This window comes from Danio rerio, chromosome 25, assembly GCF_049306965.1.
Source record: "Danio rerio strain Tuebingen ecotype United States chromosome 25, GRCz12tu, whole genome shotgun sequence".
NCBI lineage: Eukaryota > Metazoa > Chordata > Actinopteri > Cypriniformes > Danionidae > Danio > Danio rerio.
Genome location: NC_133200.1, coordinates 26,862,389 through 26,885,000, shown reverse-complemented (window position 1 = coordinate 26,885,000; position 22,612 = coordinate 26,862,389). Strand labels below are relative to the sequence as shown.

At 36.9% G+C, this 22,612-nt stretch overlaps 1 protein-coding gene across 4 annotated transcripts in view; it reads left to right on the top strand.

Moving 5' to 3' along the window:
- The window catches only part of tbc1d2b (TBC1 domain family, member 2B), a 55,725-nt gene that overhangs the window by 7,846 nt on the left and 25,267 nt on the right, over nt 1-22,612 (top strand). For all 4 annotated transcript variants that reach the window (XM_073943178.1, XM_005163101.6, XM_073943177.1 and 1 more), the window contains exon 2: nt 19,283-19,427. In XM_073943178.1, coding sequence (XP_073799279.1) covers nt 19,283-19,427 — 145 coding nt within the window. The remainder of the gene's footprint in view (nt 1-19,282; nt 19,428-22,612) is intronic.

Sequence of the window (22,612 nt, the reverse complement as noted above, 5' to 3'; positions counted from 1 at the left end):
ATAAACACTATAATTAAATGAAAATTAATAAGGCTCCTATATACCAGCCCCTAATTATTAGGTCAACACATAATAATTATCCAAAATTACAGATAGGAGACATAAATCAAACACATGAAAGTTCAACTATAAAGTCCAACAGAAAAATGTCTTTATGCTTAACTTTCTGGTTGTTTCTTTCCTTCAGCTTATATATGAAAGTTTTTTAATAATGCACACCATATTAGAAGGTATTTCTTTTTGGTAAAGCTGAAAGCCTCTGATGCTGCATCAACAGTGTTGTTACTACATTCTGTTTCTTTGTGAGACCAAGAACATAATTTTTGGGTAATTTTTGAATCTAATGGAATGAATTAATCTCCATCAACATTGTGGTTGTTTAGATTGACTTGCCACATATGAGTTCATTCCATCTGAAACATTTAATGTCATTTTCACACTGTCTGTACTGTGTGTTTCGAGAATGTCAAGTTTTGCCTGTTCCCCTGCAATTTCAGCATCCAGTTGCAATCTTTCTTTCCCTTTACGCAACTGTTCCTCCTCTCTTCTAGTGCATGTATTTCTTCTAATATTTATTTCTTTATGGCTAAAGCAGCCAACTCGGCTTGCAGAGGAGGTTGAAGAATGTTTTGATTGTGATGATCTGTTACTGCTCATGATTGTGAGATTATCACATGGATTTGTTTCATCTTCAATTTCAGCTTCATTTGATTTTGCGGAATGTGATTCATTTTCATTCACTTCTGTTGTATTTTGTGAAACATCCTGGGTTTGCATAATTTCACCAATCTATTGCTCAGTCTGGTTTTGAAAAGCACTGCTGTAATTCATTATGCTTAAACATTTATTTTGTTGAAGAAATTTATTTTCAGGGAGTAGAGGCATTAATTCATCATTTACATTAACAGCATTTTCACACTAGGGCTCTATTTTGACAGTCCATGCGCAGAGTGCAAAACGCAGGGCACAAACTAGGGTTGGGCATCTAAGCTATAATGCCAATCCGATACGCATCTCGATACAAAGAATACGATCCGATATATTAGCGATACATTTGTGACATATTGCGATGCAACACGATACGATTCACACCCATATCACGATACGATGCGATATTTCAGCACTAACTAATTAGATCAAGTTTATGAGATGATGTGAAAGAGGATGCTGTGCCATTGAATGAGTTTGATTATTTATTAACCAAGCAAAACCAAGACTTTTTTTTACAAACTGGCTCTTCTCTCAGAGCCAGAGTGTCAGTTTACAGTAGAGGGCCATTTTAGAACATATAGCACATATTATTTAAGTATTTTCAAGATAAACAGAATGTATAAGTGCAATATATATTAAAAAATATATATATTTGCACTCTTTCAACATAAATAAATTTAGCATTGCACAACAAGAATTGTGATTTAACTTTTCAACTATGAAAACAAGTTTTACAAAGATATATTTTGCCACTGATTATTCAAAACTTAAGGTCTTGAACTAGCAGTGTTATGCTGCGTTGAAACATCACTGTCACTGTAAACAACAGGCTAATAAAAATATAACAAACCAGCAATCTTCTTGCTGTGAGGTGGTCAAACTACCCACTGTGCCACCGTGACACCCAATTATTTTTATCATTATTATTATTAATATTATTATTATTATTATTAAATAAAAATTAACAGGAGGAGGTGTTTAAAACCTTCGTTCTCCGTGACACTAGGCTGAATATCTTTGCAGATGAACAATGCAATAGCATTCGTTATTGGCGTAGAGCGAGCAGAACTGTTGCGCATGGAAAAAAAAACTTTCAATGCTTTTCTCACCACTTTTGGAGCTGGTTGAAGCAGTGCGAAAGCCGGGGATGCAGGAACACTGGAAGATGCTTTCACAACAACACCGTGGCGCCGCTTCAAGTGAGATATCAGATTAGTCGTACTGCCCGCGTATTTTACAGATGCGCGGCACATTTTGCAAATTGCATCTTTCCTGTCATGTCGTCCATCCTTAAATCCATAATGTTGCCATACTTTAGATTTAAAACTCAGTGGGGAATAAAATGTTTGTTTTGCTTCTCGCGCTTTCTGAGGGCGCTCCACTAGCTTCATCCGCACACCTGATACACTGAGTTGTAGTGTGTGCACATCCGCAAATCCGTTGCTAAGGCTTACTTTATGTAGGTCGATTAAATTATGCGCCAAAAACAGGATGACAACACTTGTTAATAAATAAAAAATACATTCTATATTAAAAATATAAGCTGTATCTCGGAAAAATCGATGCATCTCGCAAAAACCGATGCATCTCGATTTGCTTCCAAAATTTCATTCATCCTCTGCTGCTCAACCGATGCACTCGCATCGTGCACGCGCATGACCGCGTATCGATACATATCGGTTAATCTTCCCATCCCTAGCACAAACGCTTTCAGGGCGTGTCAGAACGCATTTTTGCTAATTTAAGGACGGGAAAATCTGCTTTGCGCCGTGGCGCATGGTCTAAAAGGGTTGAGTTTATTTTCTTAATGAGTTATAGGTTTGTTTTGAGAAAAAACCAATCAGAGTCTCATCTCCCATTCCCTTTAAGAGCCAGCTGCGTCGCGCCAAGAGCGCATTCGCTATTTACAGGACGCAAAGTAAGCCTAAGTGGGAAAAAAATGAGCATTTCACTAGCAAACAGTTAACAGTTTTTTTTTTTTTTTTTTTACTGAAAACTGTTAAACAGAGCATCTACTGCGTGAGAATGAGAGATAATGGATCTTCTTTCACATTCGCTCTTGGATAGGGAAACTTTTATGCACAGACATCAATTAGTCTATTAATAAATAATTTTGTTTGTTAAGCGCAAATATTCGTTTCAGAACTATTTCTAAATTCAGTTCTAATTTCCAGCAAACTAATAAATGAACAACAATAACAAAGTGTGCTCAAAAACCTGACTTAAATCCTAAAACACATGCTGTGCCCCATATGGTCTAAAACCTGACAGGTGGGCAAATCTAAGCTTGTTTTTAATAAAACAAATATAAATATGGATATAATAAATAATTCTGCTAATAATAATAACATTATACAAAAGCAAATTGTTATGAATGAACTGAAAAAGCCTCCCGAGATGATGAAGACATAAAAGCAGTGATTTTTCATATTTATGTAGGCTAGAAAATAATATGTTTTGTAATTTTTTAATCCTTTATATTTATATCCTATATCTGTTCTTATTATATCCTATATATATCCTTAATATAATTTTTTTTTTTCATATGTAAAAATATTTGCCTATTGCTCTTTTATGCGTATTAAGTAGTGCGTAAGTGAGGCGCAACTCTGCGCCGGAGTTTAGAACGGGTTTGTTTTGGTCTAATGAAAAATCTATTATAGCTTCTCAAAATAGCCACCCTTTGATCATCTGCCTGTGTTTATAACTACAACTCTGGATTGCCTTTATACACCTGTTTGCCCCTGTATTGACCTTTGCTTTACTGACCTTCCTATTAAAACCTGCATTTTAATCCACAAGTCTGCTCCCAGTGTCTCCCTCGTTACACTTAAATCGTTACAGCTATTCTATCCAGCAGCGTCCAGAGCCAGCGTGCAAAGCCTACGTTATCATAACACTGCTTGCAAGCAAAGTCTCTTTAAGATTTAAGATTTAATGCTCTTCACACTAAGTTATGGTGTATTACGATAGAAATCTGTTGTGACAGTAGCACACACTGACGCTATTAACAATGGCACATGTCTACCGTTACTGGTTTATTTACTTCACATCAAGCAATCTTTACATTGTAATACGCTGCTAAGCAACACAAGGCATCGAATGTCGATGTAGCGCACATTGTTCAAGCGTCAATTCGGTCATGGCATTTCGTGGTGCATCAAGTGTGATACCTAATTCAACACCAGCGCTTCCCACACATGACACTAGAATTGACCTCAGCGGCCCGGTTCATTGTGCATGAGAATACTTCGCCACAGACTCGCATGCTCATGTAAAACGTGTTAAATGCTAAACATCTTAGTTGTTTTCATTTTCTGTTAAATAAGAATAAGAAATCATTCTGTTGCTGAGGACCACTTTTTAAAAGAAAGAATGGTATTACTTTTTGGGCAGAAGGGAAAATTTAATCTAAGGCATTTCCATATTTACCTCTTCTTTAAAAAGCACAGAAAGATAAAGTGATCTGATAAACAGTGTCAGCTTTGCACATGAGTTTGCAGTTCTGTCTTTATTTACATTGTCGTACTTTTCCCATGTGGGAAGTAGGGTGGAATCTGTGCAATTTATTATGCAAATAAAATACATTTTGATAAAATTATTCTTAAAAGTCACATTATTTTATGTGCTGTGGTAAAAAAGGACCAATAACTCCTTATTTTTGCTCCCCAGTGTGAAAGATATTTTTCAGCTTGAAACTGGATCAAAAGTTCATCAAAAAGCTGTGTGTGAAATTGAAACTTTGGACACTCAACCTTTAGCGGGTGGTCAGTTAACAATATTTTTTTTCTTATGTTTCTGCTCTAAGCTGTTTTTACCATTTGCTAATGGAATAAAATAAATAACTTAAGTGACCTATAATTAATATTTTGCTCCTAAAAATATATTTTTGTTTGTTTAATTAAGATATTTTTAGGGCCTTAATATTTATTCTTTAATTATTTTATATATTCTTATGTAAAAGGTTCACATTTATGCAACCAATATTTAATAAATTGTTTTTTTTTCCATACTTTCTGTTGCTGACTTGCTGACTTTTGTTCTCAGTTTGATCTAGCTGTTCATACATTCCACTCAACAAAATAGGTAAAAGTAAAGTATTCATGCTTTGTGCTGATATCGGATTTGTATCGGTATCGGTTCGTACTGAAGGCTGCTATATCGGTATCGTATCGGAAGTCAAAATGTTGTATAAGGACATCCCTAGCAAATAGTGCGACCTCGCGCATCCGATTAGCACTTCAAAGAGCTTTACTCATACACCAATGTCAACCAGATTCCTTATCCATGCATATATCCACAAATAAACTTATCTGTCCTGCATAAACAAACATATGATGTGGCCCATCTGATTTGCAATTGCTTTACTTACTTGCCGTCTTCCTGATTTCGTTTGTGCGCTGATTTTGCGAGCGATGATTTTTCCTGATAAGTTGCTATCTTTTATTGATAAAATGTTTTGACTTCCTGATTCCATCTTAAGTCACTAGAGAAACTGTGAGGGTCCTTTGATTTGTGACGTGCTGGATATCTGAGACAGACGCTGTGCCAAAGATGTTAGTAACAAAACTTAATATAAACTTGAAACATGATATTTTTATTGCGTTGTAGCGTGGCATGTAGTGCTATAGGGTTGTTGCATGTGACGTGGCAGTCAACAAAAAATACTGTTACTGGGGTTGTGCAATTATTCGATTTTGGCTTCTAATGATTATGACAATCCATTAATCAAGATAAACGATTATTCCATCCTGTACCGCCCCCTTTCCAGTTGTACACGTTTGTTGCTCTGCAAAGCTCAGTTCCACATGAAAATGACTAAAAGCATGTACTGTAATGTAACGTTTGCAGCACGGGATGTGCATTATTCATTTTTTTAAAGCACAAAAGAGCATATGCTGTTTTATGTGTGCGCACCGCGCTTAGCCTCGGACAGGCTCGGTGACGAGCAGAGCACACACATCTAACGTCATCTTAATGTGAGCGCTTTAATGGTCGAATATATGCACATTTGTGTCAGAGCGCGGTGTTTAGTGATTATTCATATTTATAACCATTTCTGAACCACACTATTCTTATATAGACAGTGCGCAATAATCCTGGTGCTGCATGTTTTTATAATTAATCAAACAACAAAAGGAGAAAATCCCTCACTGCTCTTGACTGAAGGACTTTTGTAGCTAAAGTTTTTTCCTTACATTGAAAATGCTTAAAGCACAATTTAAACATAACAGATTTAATAACTAATTCCTAATAACTGATTTGTTTTATATATGCTATGATGACAGTAAATAATATTTTACTAGATATTTTTCAAGACACTAGTATTCAGCGTAAAGTCACATTCAAAGGCTTAATTAGTGTAATTAGACAAGTCATTGTATAACAGTAGTTTCTCCTGCAGACAATCAAATATATATATATATATATATGTATGTATGTGTGTGTGTATGTATGCAGGGGGCTAATAATATAGAGCTAATAAAATAGGTTTTAAAATATTTAAACCTGCTGTTATTCATTCATACTGAAATAAAACAGGTCAGCCTTTCTCTAGAAGAAAAAAAATATTATAGGAAATACAGTAAAACAATTCCTTTTTAAACATCATTTGGGAAATATTTATATAATAAAAAGATTCACAAGAGGGCGAATAATTTTGACTTTAACTGATAATAGTTTTAAATAATCGTGATTACAATTATGACCAAAATAATCGTCATAATGATTTTTCCCATAATCGAGCAGCCCTAACTGTTACCCCACACTCATTCTCTTTTCCTAAAACCTGTGTGAGTGTGCACATGCTTTATTTGCTAGCAAGTGCCAGGTATGCCCACGTGACCAAAACATAATAAGTCACTGTGAAAAACCCAAATAAATAGATATACAAAAAAACATTATAATTAAATTAAAAGTAATATGACTCCTATAGTTATCATACCATTAGAATCTTATACTGGGCCATGCTTATTTATCAGTATGCTGTTTAAGTTGTAGTCTAGCATTTTAGTCATTGAGTATGTGTTATTGCACATTTGAGTTCAGAAAGCTGCATTGGGAGTAACTCTGATTTCCATTTAGTGGTTGGTAGTGGAGTATTGAGATGGTGTGAGTAGGGGAATTTGTGATTTGATGAAAATTCCACCAGGCTGTCAGAGTTGCTTCTATTGTGGGTATTAAAAAAAACAGTGATTTTTTTTTTTTTTGTTTGACTGTGAAAGGGTAATTCTGAAATGGTAATGTCCTTAACAATGATTGATTGTTCAATATCTTGCCATTTATTCTCATGGGTTAGATCCATTTGTGTATGTTTTGGAGCTGATTTGCCAGAAAGTAGTTGTAAAAAAATGTGCTGCTTTTAGTTCTCGTGTTATTTGGTTTCTGTAAGGTTGTCAAGTTAATTCTTGGGGTCTTGTTCTTTCAGTAGAATTTTGTGATAATTGTGAGTCTAGAGATTTAAACCAGGTACAAGTGGATTATGCTGGATTCATTAAAAATAAATTGTTTACTTTTTAGAGTATGGACATTTTAGTTTCAAATATTCTGCCCATAGTGGTAAGTTCATCCAATGTTGAAGATCGCCATCTTATTTTAAGTAATAGAGTATAGTTCTGACATCCTGGAGGAAACATTGAAACCCAAATAGGTGATGTAGTTGGTGCACAGAGGGATTGGAGATGCTTGGGATGTCACATCCACACTGGAAGAATGTAATTGAAGTACAGCAGTTCATTGAGTTTTCAGAAGTATTTGAAAATGTTTTGTTGTTTCTTGTAATGATGTTTGGGGATTTTATAAGTGTAATAATATATGATCAGCGTAGAGACTTATTTTATGATGCATGTTTAATGTTTGAATTTTTTAATGAAGTTATTTTAACAGATGGCTGCTGCTAGTGGTTAAATGGTTCATCCTTGTCTAGTTCCCTGGTGTAGAGTGAAGCTGCGTGATGTAAGTTTATTAGCAATGACCATGGCTGAGGGTGATGTTTAGAGAATGAATGACTCCCCAAAACTAAACATGTGGAAAACAGGAATATCCTGTTCACTTTGTCAAAGACTTTTTCTGCATCGAGAGTGACTATAATGGTACTTTGTTTATGGATAAGTGGTATATTATGTTTATGAATCTCACATTCCCTTTTTGAGTCAGTTGCGTTGCCCCAAGGCGCATTTGCTATTTACATGACGGACTTTGTAAGTGGAAAAACTGAATGCTTTTCTAGCGAGAAAACAGTTAAACAAACGAGCTACAGTGAGCGGATAAAGAATGCGCCTCCTCCATTCGGCCTCTTTACTTTCTCTTTACTTTACTTTTATTCTTTACTTTACTCCTTTCCTTTCATGGATAAGGAAAAGGTGTTGTACACACTCCACCAGGGCCGGAGTGAGACTCCTTTTCATTCCTGAAGTTTCAAGCCTTAGACCAGCCAACCTCAGTACCCCTACATAAGTAAGCCAAACAGTATTATATGTCTTTTAAAAAAATTATTTAGGTGAGGTTCAATCTCAGGTCAGCAGCATCGTAAAGCAACGTGCTGACCACTGGACCACAGTGGCGCTATTATCCTGCTGCATTTGGAATAAGATTTGCACTGTTATCTACAAGACTCTTAACCACAGTATTACTTTCTATTGATGGCTTAATCTTTTTCTCCCCTTTTTAGATTTCTGATTAAGTTATGTCAGCTTTATTAATGTAGTAAATCATCTGATTTTCATTGAGCAGGTGTAATGTTCATTCATATTAATTATTCGAATGCTTATTTTCACTAAGGTGCAACTGTCATCATTAACCTGCAGGGTGCATTTTGCTCATGGGGCTGCGAGAAAATAATTAAAAAGAGTGGAGCTGCGTCAAAATAATGAATAAAAAGATCGAGGCTATGGTAAAAAAAAATAAATAAAAGAAAAAAGTTTGACTGCTGAGAGTGTAAGCAGCTAGGGACACCGGCCCTCGTGGCCAAAAAATTCTCCCGGTCCTCCCGATTAGCCAATATCGGCCTGCACTACACCGAAGACATTCATTAGCCTACATTATTTATTTTGCTTGTTAAGCGCAAACATTTGTTTTGAAACTATTTCTAAATTAATTTATTCTTTCCAGCAAATGGATAAATGCACAATAATAAGGAAAGTGACCATTGTGGAAGGCAAAAGAGAGAAGAGTGTTGGGATAAAAAGACTGCTTTTTAAGTGAATGTTTAGAATTGTCTGCAGTTAAAACATTCTGTTTATACGTTCATAATTTTTATAGTTTATTTTTATTTCATTTATAGATCACTCAGTGTTATGGATTAATATATTAAACTGTTTTTGATTTAAGTTTTTTGACTATACAGGCACTTTACACATTCTGCACACATTTGTTCTGCACCATATGACTTTATTCTGACTTACATTGGTTATTTTCATTTATTAAAAAGAAAATATATTTTCTGTTCCAATTTAATCACATAATTAGTTTTTTTCTGATCACCGATTGTGTGCTTCAAATGTGATTATTTATTTAAGCTTATTTATTATGACTTGCAGGCTTTTTTTAGGAAATAATTTCAGGAGCATCGATTTAATCAAAATCGTTGTATTTTGCATGTTGCCTGTTCAATAACAGCATATAGGCAGCAAGGTGAGGCAGCCTCATGTCTCATGAGTATTGCCTCATGTCACATTCCCTTGCAAACTGGGTTAAGCGCATGCCTTTTGCTTACTCTGTGTATGCTTTATTCAAATGTTTTTATACATTGTAGACATTTGTAATAAATGTCCTTACTTTCCATATAATAGGTAATGCATTGCATGTATGTCTATTACTTATTTAGTGTTAAGATTTGACATAAAGCTGCACTGAAAAGACATAAGGGGAGGCAGGCATTAGGTCTGCCGCAATGAAGAGGGCCTACATGAACTCATATTCTTGATATGTTGTCTCTCCTTTACGTAGTCAAGTAAAGTTCAAGTCCATTATTTTATGTTTGCTCTGACTGACTGCAAAAATGGCAGATGTAATATTTTAGCAAAAATAAATAAATTCTCATAATTGGACTTTCAATAAAAACGTGAAGTAATAAATAATGGACGATAAAGGGCTGGAGATAAAGGGCTTGCTTTAAAAGACAGGACGAAAGATAACTGTTTATTTCAAAGTGATTGGTACAACTAAAATACTGGCCTGTTTGGTGCTTCAAGAAACTGCCTTTTCTGTTATCCCTGTCTTTTGTTAACCTGTGAGAATCTTTGGACTGATATGGGACTTTGTGACTAAAATATTTACCAAGAAGTTACTGTGCCCTTATAAAGCTTATACATATCACCACTACCTTCATGACCATTTTCCTCTTTAAAAATTTACAGCAGAGTGCAAATAGTTGTAATAGCAGGGGGAGACCTCTTTGCTCCATTTTTCTATTTACATGTCTTATCAGCCCCTTTGGTTGCCACATCAGTCGTGATGCTGGCCAGCTTGGACAAGTCAATGCCCAACACTTTAACAAAAAATTCTTCCCCTTTCCTGTTGTTCTGCCTTTGAGATTTTGTAGGATTGCCAGCTTCTCTGATGCTTCAAAATTTAAGCTTACACTGCGAGAAAGAATTTGCAGCTGTGTCATGTCCTGCACGTCATTACTCTTGTCCTGTGCTAATGCAAAAAATTCAGTTTATCTGGTGATTGTACTTGCAGACAGACTCACCAATTCAAGTTGTCTTTCTTATCATGGCACTTTCTATCACTTCCTCTGCAATGACATTCATACCTTCTTTTTTTGTTGTTGTTTTTTTTTTTTTTACTAACTCGCCATTAAGTTATGAATGTCCGGGCAGCGTGTAATGACGACATTGACATGTACTCAGACACAAGGCAAGGCAAGGCAAACTTTATTTATACAGCACAATTTTACACAACCGTTGTTGATCCAAAGTGCTTAACAATAAAATAAACTAAACAGTAAAACTAAAAATAACTGGTATTAAAAATACAATGAAATATATTGAAAAGTAATACTAAAATATAAATAATAAAAAATAACATGCATGCATCAGTCAAAGGCAAGAGAGTAAAAATATGTCTTTAAGTTAGATTTAAAAGCATCATGATGTTCAGTGGGAGACTGTTCCAGAGCCTTGGGGCCGCAACACTGAAAGCTCGATCACCCTTTGACTTGCAGCGAGACCGAGGGACAGACAAAAGAAACTGGTCATGGGATCTTAAGAGTCTACAAGCTGCATATGGCCTAATAAGCTCGCTGACATAGGCCGGGGCAGAATTGTGCAGGTTTTATAAGTGAAAAGAAGAATTTTAAAATCAATCCTGTATTTTATAGGTAGCCAGTGCAATGAGGCGAGGACAGGGGAGATATGATCTCTTTTCTTAGTTCCTGTTATTAATCTGGCAGCTGCATTTTGGACCAACTGTAGCCGAGAGAGTGTTGACTGAGGTAGGCCAATGTACAAAGAGTTGCAGTAGTCTAACCGAGAGGAGATTAAAGCATGGGTTACGATTACTAAATCTTTTTTTTGAAAGAAAGGGTTTAACTTTTGCCACCATTCTAAGCTGGAAAAAGCTGCTCTTCAAAACCGCATTTACATGTTTATCAAACTGCAAGAGTGGATCGAAGATAACTCCGAGATTTTTGGCGTGATTGTGCAGATTGTCATTTAGGGCTCCTAGCTGAGTTTTAATTGAATTGTTGGTAGCAGCAGGACCTGAAATTAACACTTCTGTTTTATTCTCATTTAGTTGCAGAGAGTTATTTGTCATCCATGTCTTGATGTCGGTAAGGCATAGGAAAAGATTTTCTAATGATAAATCTTTTCCTAGTTTGATTGGAAAGTATAGTTGGAGATCATCAGCACAGCAGTGATAGCTTATGTTATGTTTGAGGAGTATTGAGCTTAAAGGAAGCATATAAAGAGAAAATAAAAGAGGTTAAGTCTAAAAGTATTAAAATCGCAGATGATCCAGAATCCATGGAGAGTAAAATGTCATTTGTGACTTTTAGTAGTGCAGACTCAGTGCTGTGTTTTGCTCTAAAACCAGATTGGAAGGGGTCTAAAATATTAAAAATGTCCAGATATGAGTTCAATTGTGAAAGTACAATTTTCTCTAAAACCTTTGAGATAAATGAGAGCTTAGATATGGGCCTGTAGTGGTCAGGCACAGCGGGATCATGATTAGGCCTCTTTAATAGAGGCTGTACAACAGCATGTTTAAAGACATCTGGAAAAACCCCGTTTATTAAGGACACAGTCACGTGCTTCCTTAGGAAATGCATGGAAGACGTGGTCCCAACAAAAACTGTCTGGATCTACCCCAACCAAAAACCATGGATCAATAGCGAAGTTCGAACAGCCCTATCAGTGCGAGCTTCCACCTATAAATCCAGAAATGCTGAGGAACAAAAACAAGCAAATTACAACCTCAGAAAAATCATCAAAGCAGTAAAACGTCAATACAGAGACAAATTAGAGGGTCAATTTAACACCAATAACGCAAGGAGCATGTGGCAGGAACTTAATTACATCCTGGACTTTAAAAGTAACAACATGTAAACATTGCAGCGTCCCTCCCAGACAAGCTTAACTCGTTCTACGCCCGCTTTGAAGCCCAGGACAGCGCGTGCACACTGTGCGGTCCCGTGGCCGAAACCGAAACCGCCAGAACACTCTATGTTTCTGTAGCGGACATAAGCAGATCTTATGTGACCAGAAGGCATCCCTGGACGTGTACTTAAAGCATGTGCACTCCAGCTAGCGGGGGTTTTCACAGACATCTTTAACCTCTCGCTCTCTCGGCCTGTGGTTCCCACATGCTTTAAGACAGCTACTATTGTGCCCATACCAAAATCAGCTAACACCACATGCTTGAATAACTGTCGTCCAATTGCTCTGACACCCATCTTCAGCAAGTGCTTTGAGAAGCTGATTAAAAAGCACATCTGCCCTGTACTGCCCGCTCACACTGACCCTCTGCAATTTGCATACAGGAAAACCGCTCCACTGATGATGCAATTGCTTTTACCTTGCACACTGCTCTGTCTCACCTGGAAAACAAAAACACATATGTGAGAATGCTGTTTGTGGACTACAGCTCAGCATTCAACACCATAGTGCCTGCCAAGCAGGTTGTGAAGCTGCAGGATCTGGGTCTACACAGCTCTCTGTGCATTTGGATCCTGGACTTCCTGTCAGGTAGACGCTAGGTGGTTAGAATGAACAACATTACATCATCCACACTGATCCTCAACACTGGTGCTCCACAGGGCTGTGTTCTCAGCTCACTCTTGTACTCGCTGTACACACATGACTATACAGCCAAACACAGCTCCAACGTTATTGTTAAACTTGCTGATTACTCAACGGCGGTGGGCCTAATCACAGAAAATGATGAGACGGTCTACAGAGAGGAGGTGCACACTCTGACGCAGTGGTGTGAGGAAAACCACCGCTCACTCAACATCAGCAAAACCAAGGAGCTGGTGGTGGATTCCAGGATTGAGAAGAGGGAACACAACCCTATCACCATCAACGAGACACCAGTGGAGAGAGTCAGCACTTTCAAGTTTTTGGAGTACACATCGCTGAGGATTTGACATGGACCGCTCACACAGATGCAGTGCTGAAGAAAGCACAACAATGCCTCTTCTTCCTCAGGCATCTCAGGAGGTTTGGAATGAGCCCCCACATACTCCGCTCGTTCTTCATCTGCACTGTGGAGAGCACCCTGTCTGGCTGTATCACCACCCGGTATGGAAATAGCACCAGCAGCAATCACAAAGGCCTACATAGGATTGTGCGAACTGCTGGACGCGTACTAGGAAGTGAGCTTCCCTCCCTCCAGGACATCTACAGCAGGCGGTGCATGAGGAAAGCCAAGAGAATTATCAGCGACTCCAGCCACCCAAACCATAGACTTTTCTCTCTGCTACCCTCTGGCAGACGGTTCCGCATCATCCGGTCACGGCTGAAGGAAAGCTTCTTCCCTCAGACTATCAGGCTGATGAACACTTAACACCCCACACAGACTCTTCCATACCCCTCACTGCACACCAGCAATCTGTAGCATGCACTGCACTTTAACCAATCCATACTTGAAACAATACTGCCTACAACTATGTGAACACCTACTCATTGTACATATTGCTGTCAATTTTACATTGTCCTGTTTTTTTGGGAGTATGCCGTTGTATTTGCACTATTTTGCACTGTAAATTTATTTGAACTGTCTGTATTTAGCACTGTTGTTGTATTTTGTACTGTCTGGAGTAACTGAACTACCCTTATCTAGTTACTATGACCATTTATGTGAAGCTGCTTTGACACAATCTACATTGTAAAAGCGCTATACGATTAAAGCTGAATTGAATTGGAGCCAGCACCTAAGATTTTCTCTCATCATAGCACACGTGGTGCTGATGATGTGACAATAAATGTGATTTGATTTTGATTTGATTACTGAATGGTATGCCGCTTTTTGCAATCAGTTTAGCTACCTGAAAGCTAGCTGGAATGAATGACTGATTTTACACAGCTTGTTCTTTGTGCTTTAGGACTGTCAACACAGACAATCTCACATGCACTGCAGATATCCACACAGATACACATCACACATTGTAGTTTGTAAATCTCCTAAAATGTCCGGGATTCAACTTTTTTAAGGTTCAAGACACCCTCATTTCAATACTTTTTTTTAAAGATTTTAACAGATTTGTGTTTGTTGAGCAACATTAGCAGTCTGTAAACCTGTCAGCTTTAATTGTAGGGAAAACTGGATAATAGGGTATATGCCGAAGCATGCTAATAGGACTTTGAGTTTGCCAGTAACCTGGGTTGAGCGCTTCCGGTCAACTGTATGCCAATTGTTACGGTTGCCGTATATTGGTGGGATTTTTGCGTTCCGTTTTCTCTCTCTCTCTTTTTCTCTCTCTCTTTCTCTCTCCCCATCTCTACCTGTCGTATCCTCTAGGTCCGCCTTCGCGGAAGCCGATTGGTCAGGAGACCAGTCACTTATCATCGCGCTTTTCCTTTGATCCCGTTTTTGTGTGTTTTTGCCGACATGATTTTGTTATTCATTAATTTTAATTAACTTTCGTTTGGATAAAACTATTTAGTATTATTTCTGCCCATTTTGAACTACTTTGTGATTTTTGTACATCTTATTTTCTATTGTTTGTTTGTTACTTTTGGTACAACTCTTACCTGGCAAACAAAAAAGAGATTATTGAGAGTTGACTTTGTCCTCAGAGTAAGGTGGACAGGGAAGATGTCGTACGACTTCCATCTTACATACACAAAGTCAATCCATTGTTTAAAACACCAGGTAAGAAGTAAATGCCACTTGTGTATGTTTTGATTTAGTTCAGAATAGGTAAGATTACGGCGCTCGGCGCTGAAGATTTTTCTTTTCTTTTTCATTTCATGTTTCTTGCGAGGTAAGGGGTTTGCTTATGAGTTAGAATTGTTTTGTTATATTTATTTCTTTGATTTGGCTTCACCAGCGTCCCCTTACTCTTGAGTTGACCTAATTTTGTTTGATACTTTGTTTAATTTGTTACTTTATTATTATTGTAAATATTTTTCTTATTGTATACATATTTGGGCATTATTCTGATTTCACTTTTTGTACATTAAATCACTTTTATTGGCAGTTTTGTTGTTTGTGTCTTTTACTTTCACCCATCATCTTGTAAAAGTACCACACCTTTTAAATGTTATTACTTTTACCCTAGACTAACATCAAAGAGGTGTAACACCAATGCAAAAATTGGCGCATTTAAGGTCAGTTTTCTTTAAAAATCAGTGATCTCCACTGGCTGAGTGATATCTGAAAATAAAGTCGGTCTCAGATTGTACAAGAAGCACTGCATTAAATTACTCTTTTCCCCGCCATGTCTTTGTAATATGAGCATTTATTTTACCCCAATATATTTAATGGAACTTCTGCACTATCCTGCCGATTTTGATGGGTGTGTGCGAGTAAACAGCTTTTTGTATCGTTTTACGCTTAAGCAACTAAATAAATGTCTAAGTTTATTTAACTGAATGTATTATAATTACATTACAACACTGATGCTGTAAAAGAAACCGTATAAATTGGGGGAAAAAAATCATAAAAACAATTCATCGAAAGTTTATCAGTTTGGGAAAGACACTAGCTCGGCATATACCCTATTTTGAGCTTTTGTCAACTAATTTCATCTTTTGGGTTTAAAATAATTTTTGGGATGACATCAAAATCGGTGAAGTAGCAATCAACTGCTAGTGGAGTGATGATGCGTCGGTTTCTCATTATTCTCATTATCCCTAAAAATAGTTAAAACACACAGAAACCATGGTGACGAGAATGAATGTGCAAGAGACCTGATTGCGAGAGGCACAGTGATGTTCTAAGCATTGTGTTTCTTAGGATAAATGAAAAGCAGTGAAAATATTGCGAGTGCAAATCTCTCTCTCTAAGTGACTACTTTACATGGACATCAGTAATCAAATGATTTGCCTTAATCTAATTAAGACATTAATAGGATTAAGGTGTTTAAGTTACATGAGTTGCTTTTTGAATGTTTCTTTCATGATCCCGTTTTACATGTTATAGCACATAATTAGATTAACATCATTGCGTCACCGCACAATCCGCATTTCCTCTGGAGTTTCATGTAATTTCGGGTGTTTCGTTATTAATTTGTCGACTTCAACTGCAGTTTGGCACTTTCATTCGGACATGCCCCACTGTGACAAATGAGATATTGGATGCAGCTATGAACTGCTGGAAGACTGTTGTTTTAAGTTCATACCGCATGCTGAATGGAAAAAAAAACTGCATTTCACGATGCAGGTGTCTGTGGTCTGTGGTCTGCACTGACTCGGTAGGTCCAAAGAGAGTCAAACAGCCCTGTGTGTGCACTATCCTGTCACAAAACGCATATGAAAGCCCTACATGACAGTAATAGTTCGATTAAGGTGTTGACATGTTTGTAATGCACTTCAATAATGCGACTAAAATCGGCATACTCCACACGTCTTAATTCGTTTTTTTTTTTAAGTTTGATTATGATCTTAATCTGATTAAATTAATAAAAAATCACTGTTTACATGGTAGACTCTTTTTAAGAGTATTGTCTTAATCCCATAAAATTTTTATTTTTGGTGTCCATGTAAACGCAGTCATTGAGTGATCTGCTGTCAATAGTTGAAGACGAGCAAAATATTTGAATGGTCTAGATTTATTTAGGTCTTTTTATGTAACAACTGAACATTCTGTATTTTTGACAATATTGCAAGTTCAGTAAAACCTGGCTGGAATTATTAGATAAATAAAACTTGATTTATTTATGTATATTATGAATATTTAATAATAATAAATACTTGTAATGCACCCATTGCTTTAATCAAAGTTTATAGACCTTTTTCCTTTTAGTATTAGATTTATAGGTGTGCATTTTAACTTCTTATGCATCAAATATGCACTCTAAACTTTTTCTTGATTGAGACATGTTGAATTCTTTTTTCATTATTCACTATTTAGTATGTTTCCAAATTGCATTGTTAGTAATTTTTCTTACCAATATTTTTATCTGTGCCAAAGTGAAATAAATAGATGAATCATTTTCTGTAAAGCTTCTTCTGGCCATGACACGTTCACACCTAAATGGTTATAATGTGTTTAAGGTGTTATATGCAGCGGCATTACTCCTCTTAAGCTTTATACTTAGGCCCCGTTTACACAAACACGCTTTAGTTTCAAAACAGCGTTTAAGAATGAAAAGGATCTGCGTCCACAATGGCATTTCACTCAGCGTTTCTGAACAACTCTCTGTCCAAACTACATCACTGGAAACGCACATCACGTGACCACAAACACACACACACTCTGGCTTGCACTGCAGCATATCTACCCAGATGAAAGCTGTGCACGTCGGACTGTTCAGCAAGGATTTTCCGTTGGATCTAATCTCACTATATTAGTTAAACGTGATATTTAATTCATCTTGTCTATATCTAATGACATATTCCCCGACTTTGGTATTTTAAATTTATTACTTGTTCACAGGTAATGTGTTTTGGCTGACCGCAAAGAGTTAATCTATTAATTAATGTAACTGCGTACACTGATTCTGCACATTTAACTGATTTCTTGCATTTATTTTCCTACAGTGGGCTCCGTTTTGTTTCTAAATATGCATACAGTGAAGATGACGGTCATATAAATAGCCCTGCCTCCATATTCAGACATTTCCATTTTGCCCCATCCATACTAAAATAGAGCAGCAGCGTTTTCAAAACACTTAAAACACTCTGGCGTAGTGTGGACGGATGGCATAACCGTAGCAAAACTTATGCGTTTTAAAACTAAAACGTATTATTGTACATGGGGCTTTAGAGGGAAAATGTGCTTAATGCATTATAAAGCTTAAGGCATTAAAATCGGTACTCTGTAAACCTAGGGTGAACACTGGACACTGATTATTAGGTTAATTCTAATTTTAAAATAAATTTTTAGCCACAAATATATTAGTGTATACAGAACTAATGAATACAGAAATAATTGAACTGAGTGTTGAGAGTGTTGTCTAGAGCAACTGGCATCTACAGATACAGTATGTTGTTTCATGTCATCTGCTGGATGGTATGAAAAGCACAAATATAAAAAAAAGTTATAAAGACTGTGGCAGTCTGAGAGATGAATTGAGAACTATGTTGCTGGAGACTATTTGGGGAAAAGTACAGAAAGCTAATCACTGTCCTGTTGTTTGGAAGTATCAGAAACTAATCCCATACTGTAAAAAGTTTAAAAAAAAATCAGAAGCCGTTTTTAAGGTGTGTCTTGCTTTCACTTTCTTTATATTTGGATTGGATGAGTGGATTGATCTGGTCAAGAAACTGTTGATAATCATTCTGGCAGCTAGTAAAAAAAAATAGGATAGTAAAAGTATAGATTATATTAAGACATTTACGTATATTTTTAATGAATTCCTAAAAGAAAATTATTTCTTTAAGGCATCCTTTTATGGCGTAGCTTCCTATGTTTTACAGTATAGTTCCTGTTAAAGGGAAACAATGCACAGAATATGTAATATCTGTTCATCTATTTCTGTCTTCTATTTCTTCTTGTAAAAACATAATTTAATTTGTTTAATAGTGAAGCATCTTGGTGATTCTTCTTGGTTTTTCAAGGTCAGACAACTAAGATTTTCCTAAGTTGGCATGGTTCACTGATGCATAAAAAATAATGCTGTTTGACTAAAGCTGATATTAAAGAAATACTTAATGTTTTATTTTAAACTAAATAAACCAAAAGTAAAAACAGTACATCAGGTTTTACAATTATTTTTCTTTATCATTTACTATTTATTAGAGCTTTAAAAGCTTGTGTTTAAATAAATTTTGATTCTCATAGATAAAGTTCAGCTTCATGACTGAGCTGGAAACTGGAACCGAGAATGAAACAAGCATGACATTACTCAAAGGGGACAGTCACATTCAAATTGATCTTGTTCCTGTTTTTTTTTTGTTTTGTTTTTTCCATAAACCAGCAGAGCTTGAGTTTCACACTTCTTTTTTTCTCTTTCTGCATGCAGGCCCCAAATAGACAGGTGATGCATTACTGGCTGCAGCAGTTACAGCAGAAACGATGGGAGTTCTGCAACATGCCTGGCCCCAGAGACAGCTGGTGTTCCCCCACTCCATTGTATCCTCATACAGGGCTGGTGGCCAGAGATGCAGGTGAATATATAAGAAGAAAATGAGCATGTCATGACAAAAGCAAGAACAGTAGAAATCAATTCTTGGTCCACTAGTTTTCTATTCATTTGCAGAGTTTTGTCAACCTTTTTTTTTTTTTGTTACCATTGCACATGATTCTTCTCACACTATGGCTATTTTACATATTTTCCCCTGATGTGAAAATATACAAGTAGAATTTAAATCTCTGTCAGCAAGATTTCCATCATGTACTGGAAAGTGGCGGGGGCTCCTTGCAACCTGAAGGGAAATGACAAAAAAAAAAAATAGGTGTGCTAAAAGCAGCACTAACAATGTGACCTGCCAGACCCAGTGCCCCTTGGTAAGATCTAGCAATGAGATATACTGGCCACTGCCAAGGCAGATGTGGAACTCGTCCACTCAGGGCAATGTGTAGCCAATAAATGCATAGATCTCATTCAGGCCAAGGTTATAATAGTTATAGATTTTTCATTAGTTTTAGGGCCCTATCATACACCCGACGCAATGTGGCGCAAGGCATCTTTTGCTAGTTTCATCTTGGCGCAAGAGTGGTTTTGAGGAGTTGCGCTTCGCTGTTTAAATAGCAAATGCATTAGTGCTCATATGTGCACCCATAGGCGTTCTGGTCTAAAAAGGAAGGCGTTCTGAGGCGCACTGCTGGCGCGTTGCTATTTTGAGAAAGTAAAATAGATTTTTCATTAGAGCAAAACAAACCCGGTCTAAACTCCAGCGCAGAGTTGCACCTCGCTTACGCAGTGCTTAATACGAACAAGAGAGCAATAGGCAAATATTTTTACATATGAAAAAATAAGAATATATATATACAAATATAAAGGAGTAAAATATTACAAAACATTTTATTTTCTAGCCTACATAAATATGAAAAATCACTGCTTTTATGGGCTCTATTTTGACAGTCCATGCGCAGAGCGCAAAACGCAGGGCGCAAATGCTTTCAGGGCATGTCAGGATGCGTTTTTGCTAATTTAAGGACGGGAAATCTGCCTTGCGCTTCGGCGCATGGTCTAAAAGGGTTGAGTTTATTTTCTTAATGAGTTATAGGTATGTTTTAAGAATAAACCAATTAGAGTCTCATCTCCCATTCCCTTTAAGAGTCAGCTGCCAAGAGCGCATTCGCTGTTTACAGGGCGCAAAGTAAGTCTAAGTGGAAAAAATGAGCATTTCACAAGCAAACAGTTAACAGTTTTTTAACAGAAAACTGTTAAACAGAGCATCTACTACGTGAGAATGAGAGATAATGGATCACTTTCACTTTCGCTCTTGGATAGGGAAACCTTTACGCACAGACATCAATTAGTCTATAAATAAATACTTTTGTTTGTTAGGCGCAAATATTCTTTTTAAAACTATTTCTAAATTCAGTACTAATTTCCAGCAAACAAATAAATGAATAATAATAGCAAAATGTGCTCAAAAACCTGAGTTATATCCTAAAACACATGCTTTGCCCCATATGGTCTAAAACCTGACAGGTGGGCAAATCTAAGCTTGTTTTTAATAAAACAAATATAAATATGGATATAATAAATAATACTGCTAATAATAATAACATTATACAAAAGCAAATTGTTATGAATGAACTGAAAAAGCCTCCCGAGATGAAGAAGACATAAAAGCAGTGGTTTTTCATATTTATGTAGGCTAGAAGATAATATGCTTTGTAGTATTTTAATCCTTTATATTTATATTCTATATCTATTCTTATTATATCCTATATATATATATCCTTAATATTTAAATTTTTTCATATGTAAAGATATTTGCCTATTGCTCTCTCGTGCGTATTAAGCAGTGCGTAAGCGATTTGTCCACCTGTCAGGTTTTAGACCATATGGGGCACAGCATGTGTTTTAGGATATAACTCAGGTTTTTGAGAACACTTTGTTATTATTGTTCATTTATTAATTTGCAGGATATTAGAACTGAATTTAGAAATAGTTTTGAGACGAATATTTGCGCTTAACAAACACAATTCATTATTTATAGACTAATTGATGTCTGTGCGTAACGGTTTCCCTATCCACGAGAGCGAAAGTGAAAGTAGATCGATTATCTCTTGTTCTTGAGGGGTAGATGCTCTGTTTAACAGTTTTCTGTTAAAAAAAACTGTTAACTGTTTGCTAGTGAAATGCTCAGTTTTTCCACTTAGACTTTTTTTTTCCACAAAGGCTTTTTCACACGATTCAGTTGTTCCGAAACAGAGATTACAATTGTTACATTGTTGCTCTTTGCTCTTGGAGCGGTTCGCTTTCACACTGCAAAGTTTCTAATCGGACCAAAAGAGCTAAAACAAGTCACGTGCGAGTAAACTGTCCTTACATTGGTCAGAGTGTCAGGGTTTATTTTGCAGCGTCCCGCTAAGCTGTCCGGAGAGGTAGTGGTTTGGTGGTGATTGACAGGGTGCGCGCGCGCGACGTGTCTGAGGAGAGACGCGGTGGGGAGGGGTGAGAAGGGTGAGCAACGATGCCTATTTGAGGACTGGGAGGGAGACGCAAGATTAACGGGAGATCATCACTCGTTTGCAGGCATCCGGAGACTCGCGAAACTTCCCGCCCTACTCATAATTCTCTCTTCATATAGCCGTAAGCCTATTACATATCCATAAAACACTGTGATATAACCGCGCTTGGATCGGATTGCTTTCTCACTGCAATCGAACCGCTCCAGGGTTCGTTTCAATCGAGCCGAGACCACCTCATTCAAGCGATCTCGGAGCGATTACTTTGGCGCGGAACAGATCGCGATTGCCCTGTTCACATATGCCAAACGAACCGCGCTAACTGGGCAAACGAGACACGTTCCGAAACAAAAGTGTAGGTGTGAAAGCACCCTTACTTTACGTCATGTAAATAGCAACCAAATGGCGTGAGGCAGCTGGATCTTAAAGGGAATGGGAGATGAGACTCTGATTGTTTTTTTTTCTCAAAACACACCTATAACTCATTAAGAAAATAAACTCAACCCTTTTAGATCATGCGCCACAGCGCAAAGCGGATTTTCCTATCCTTAAATTAGCAAAAATGCGTTCTGACACGCCCTGAAAGCGTTTTCGCCCTGCGTTTTGCACTCTGCGCATGGACCGTCAAAATAGAGCCCTTAGTTTTTATTTTGTTTTGACGTTTTGTTTTCAAATTCAGTTAGTTTTAATTAGTTTTTAGAGGTAG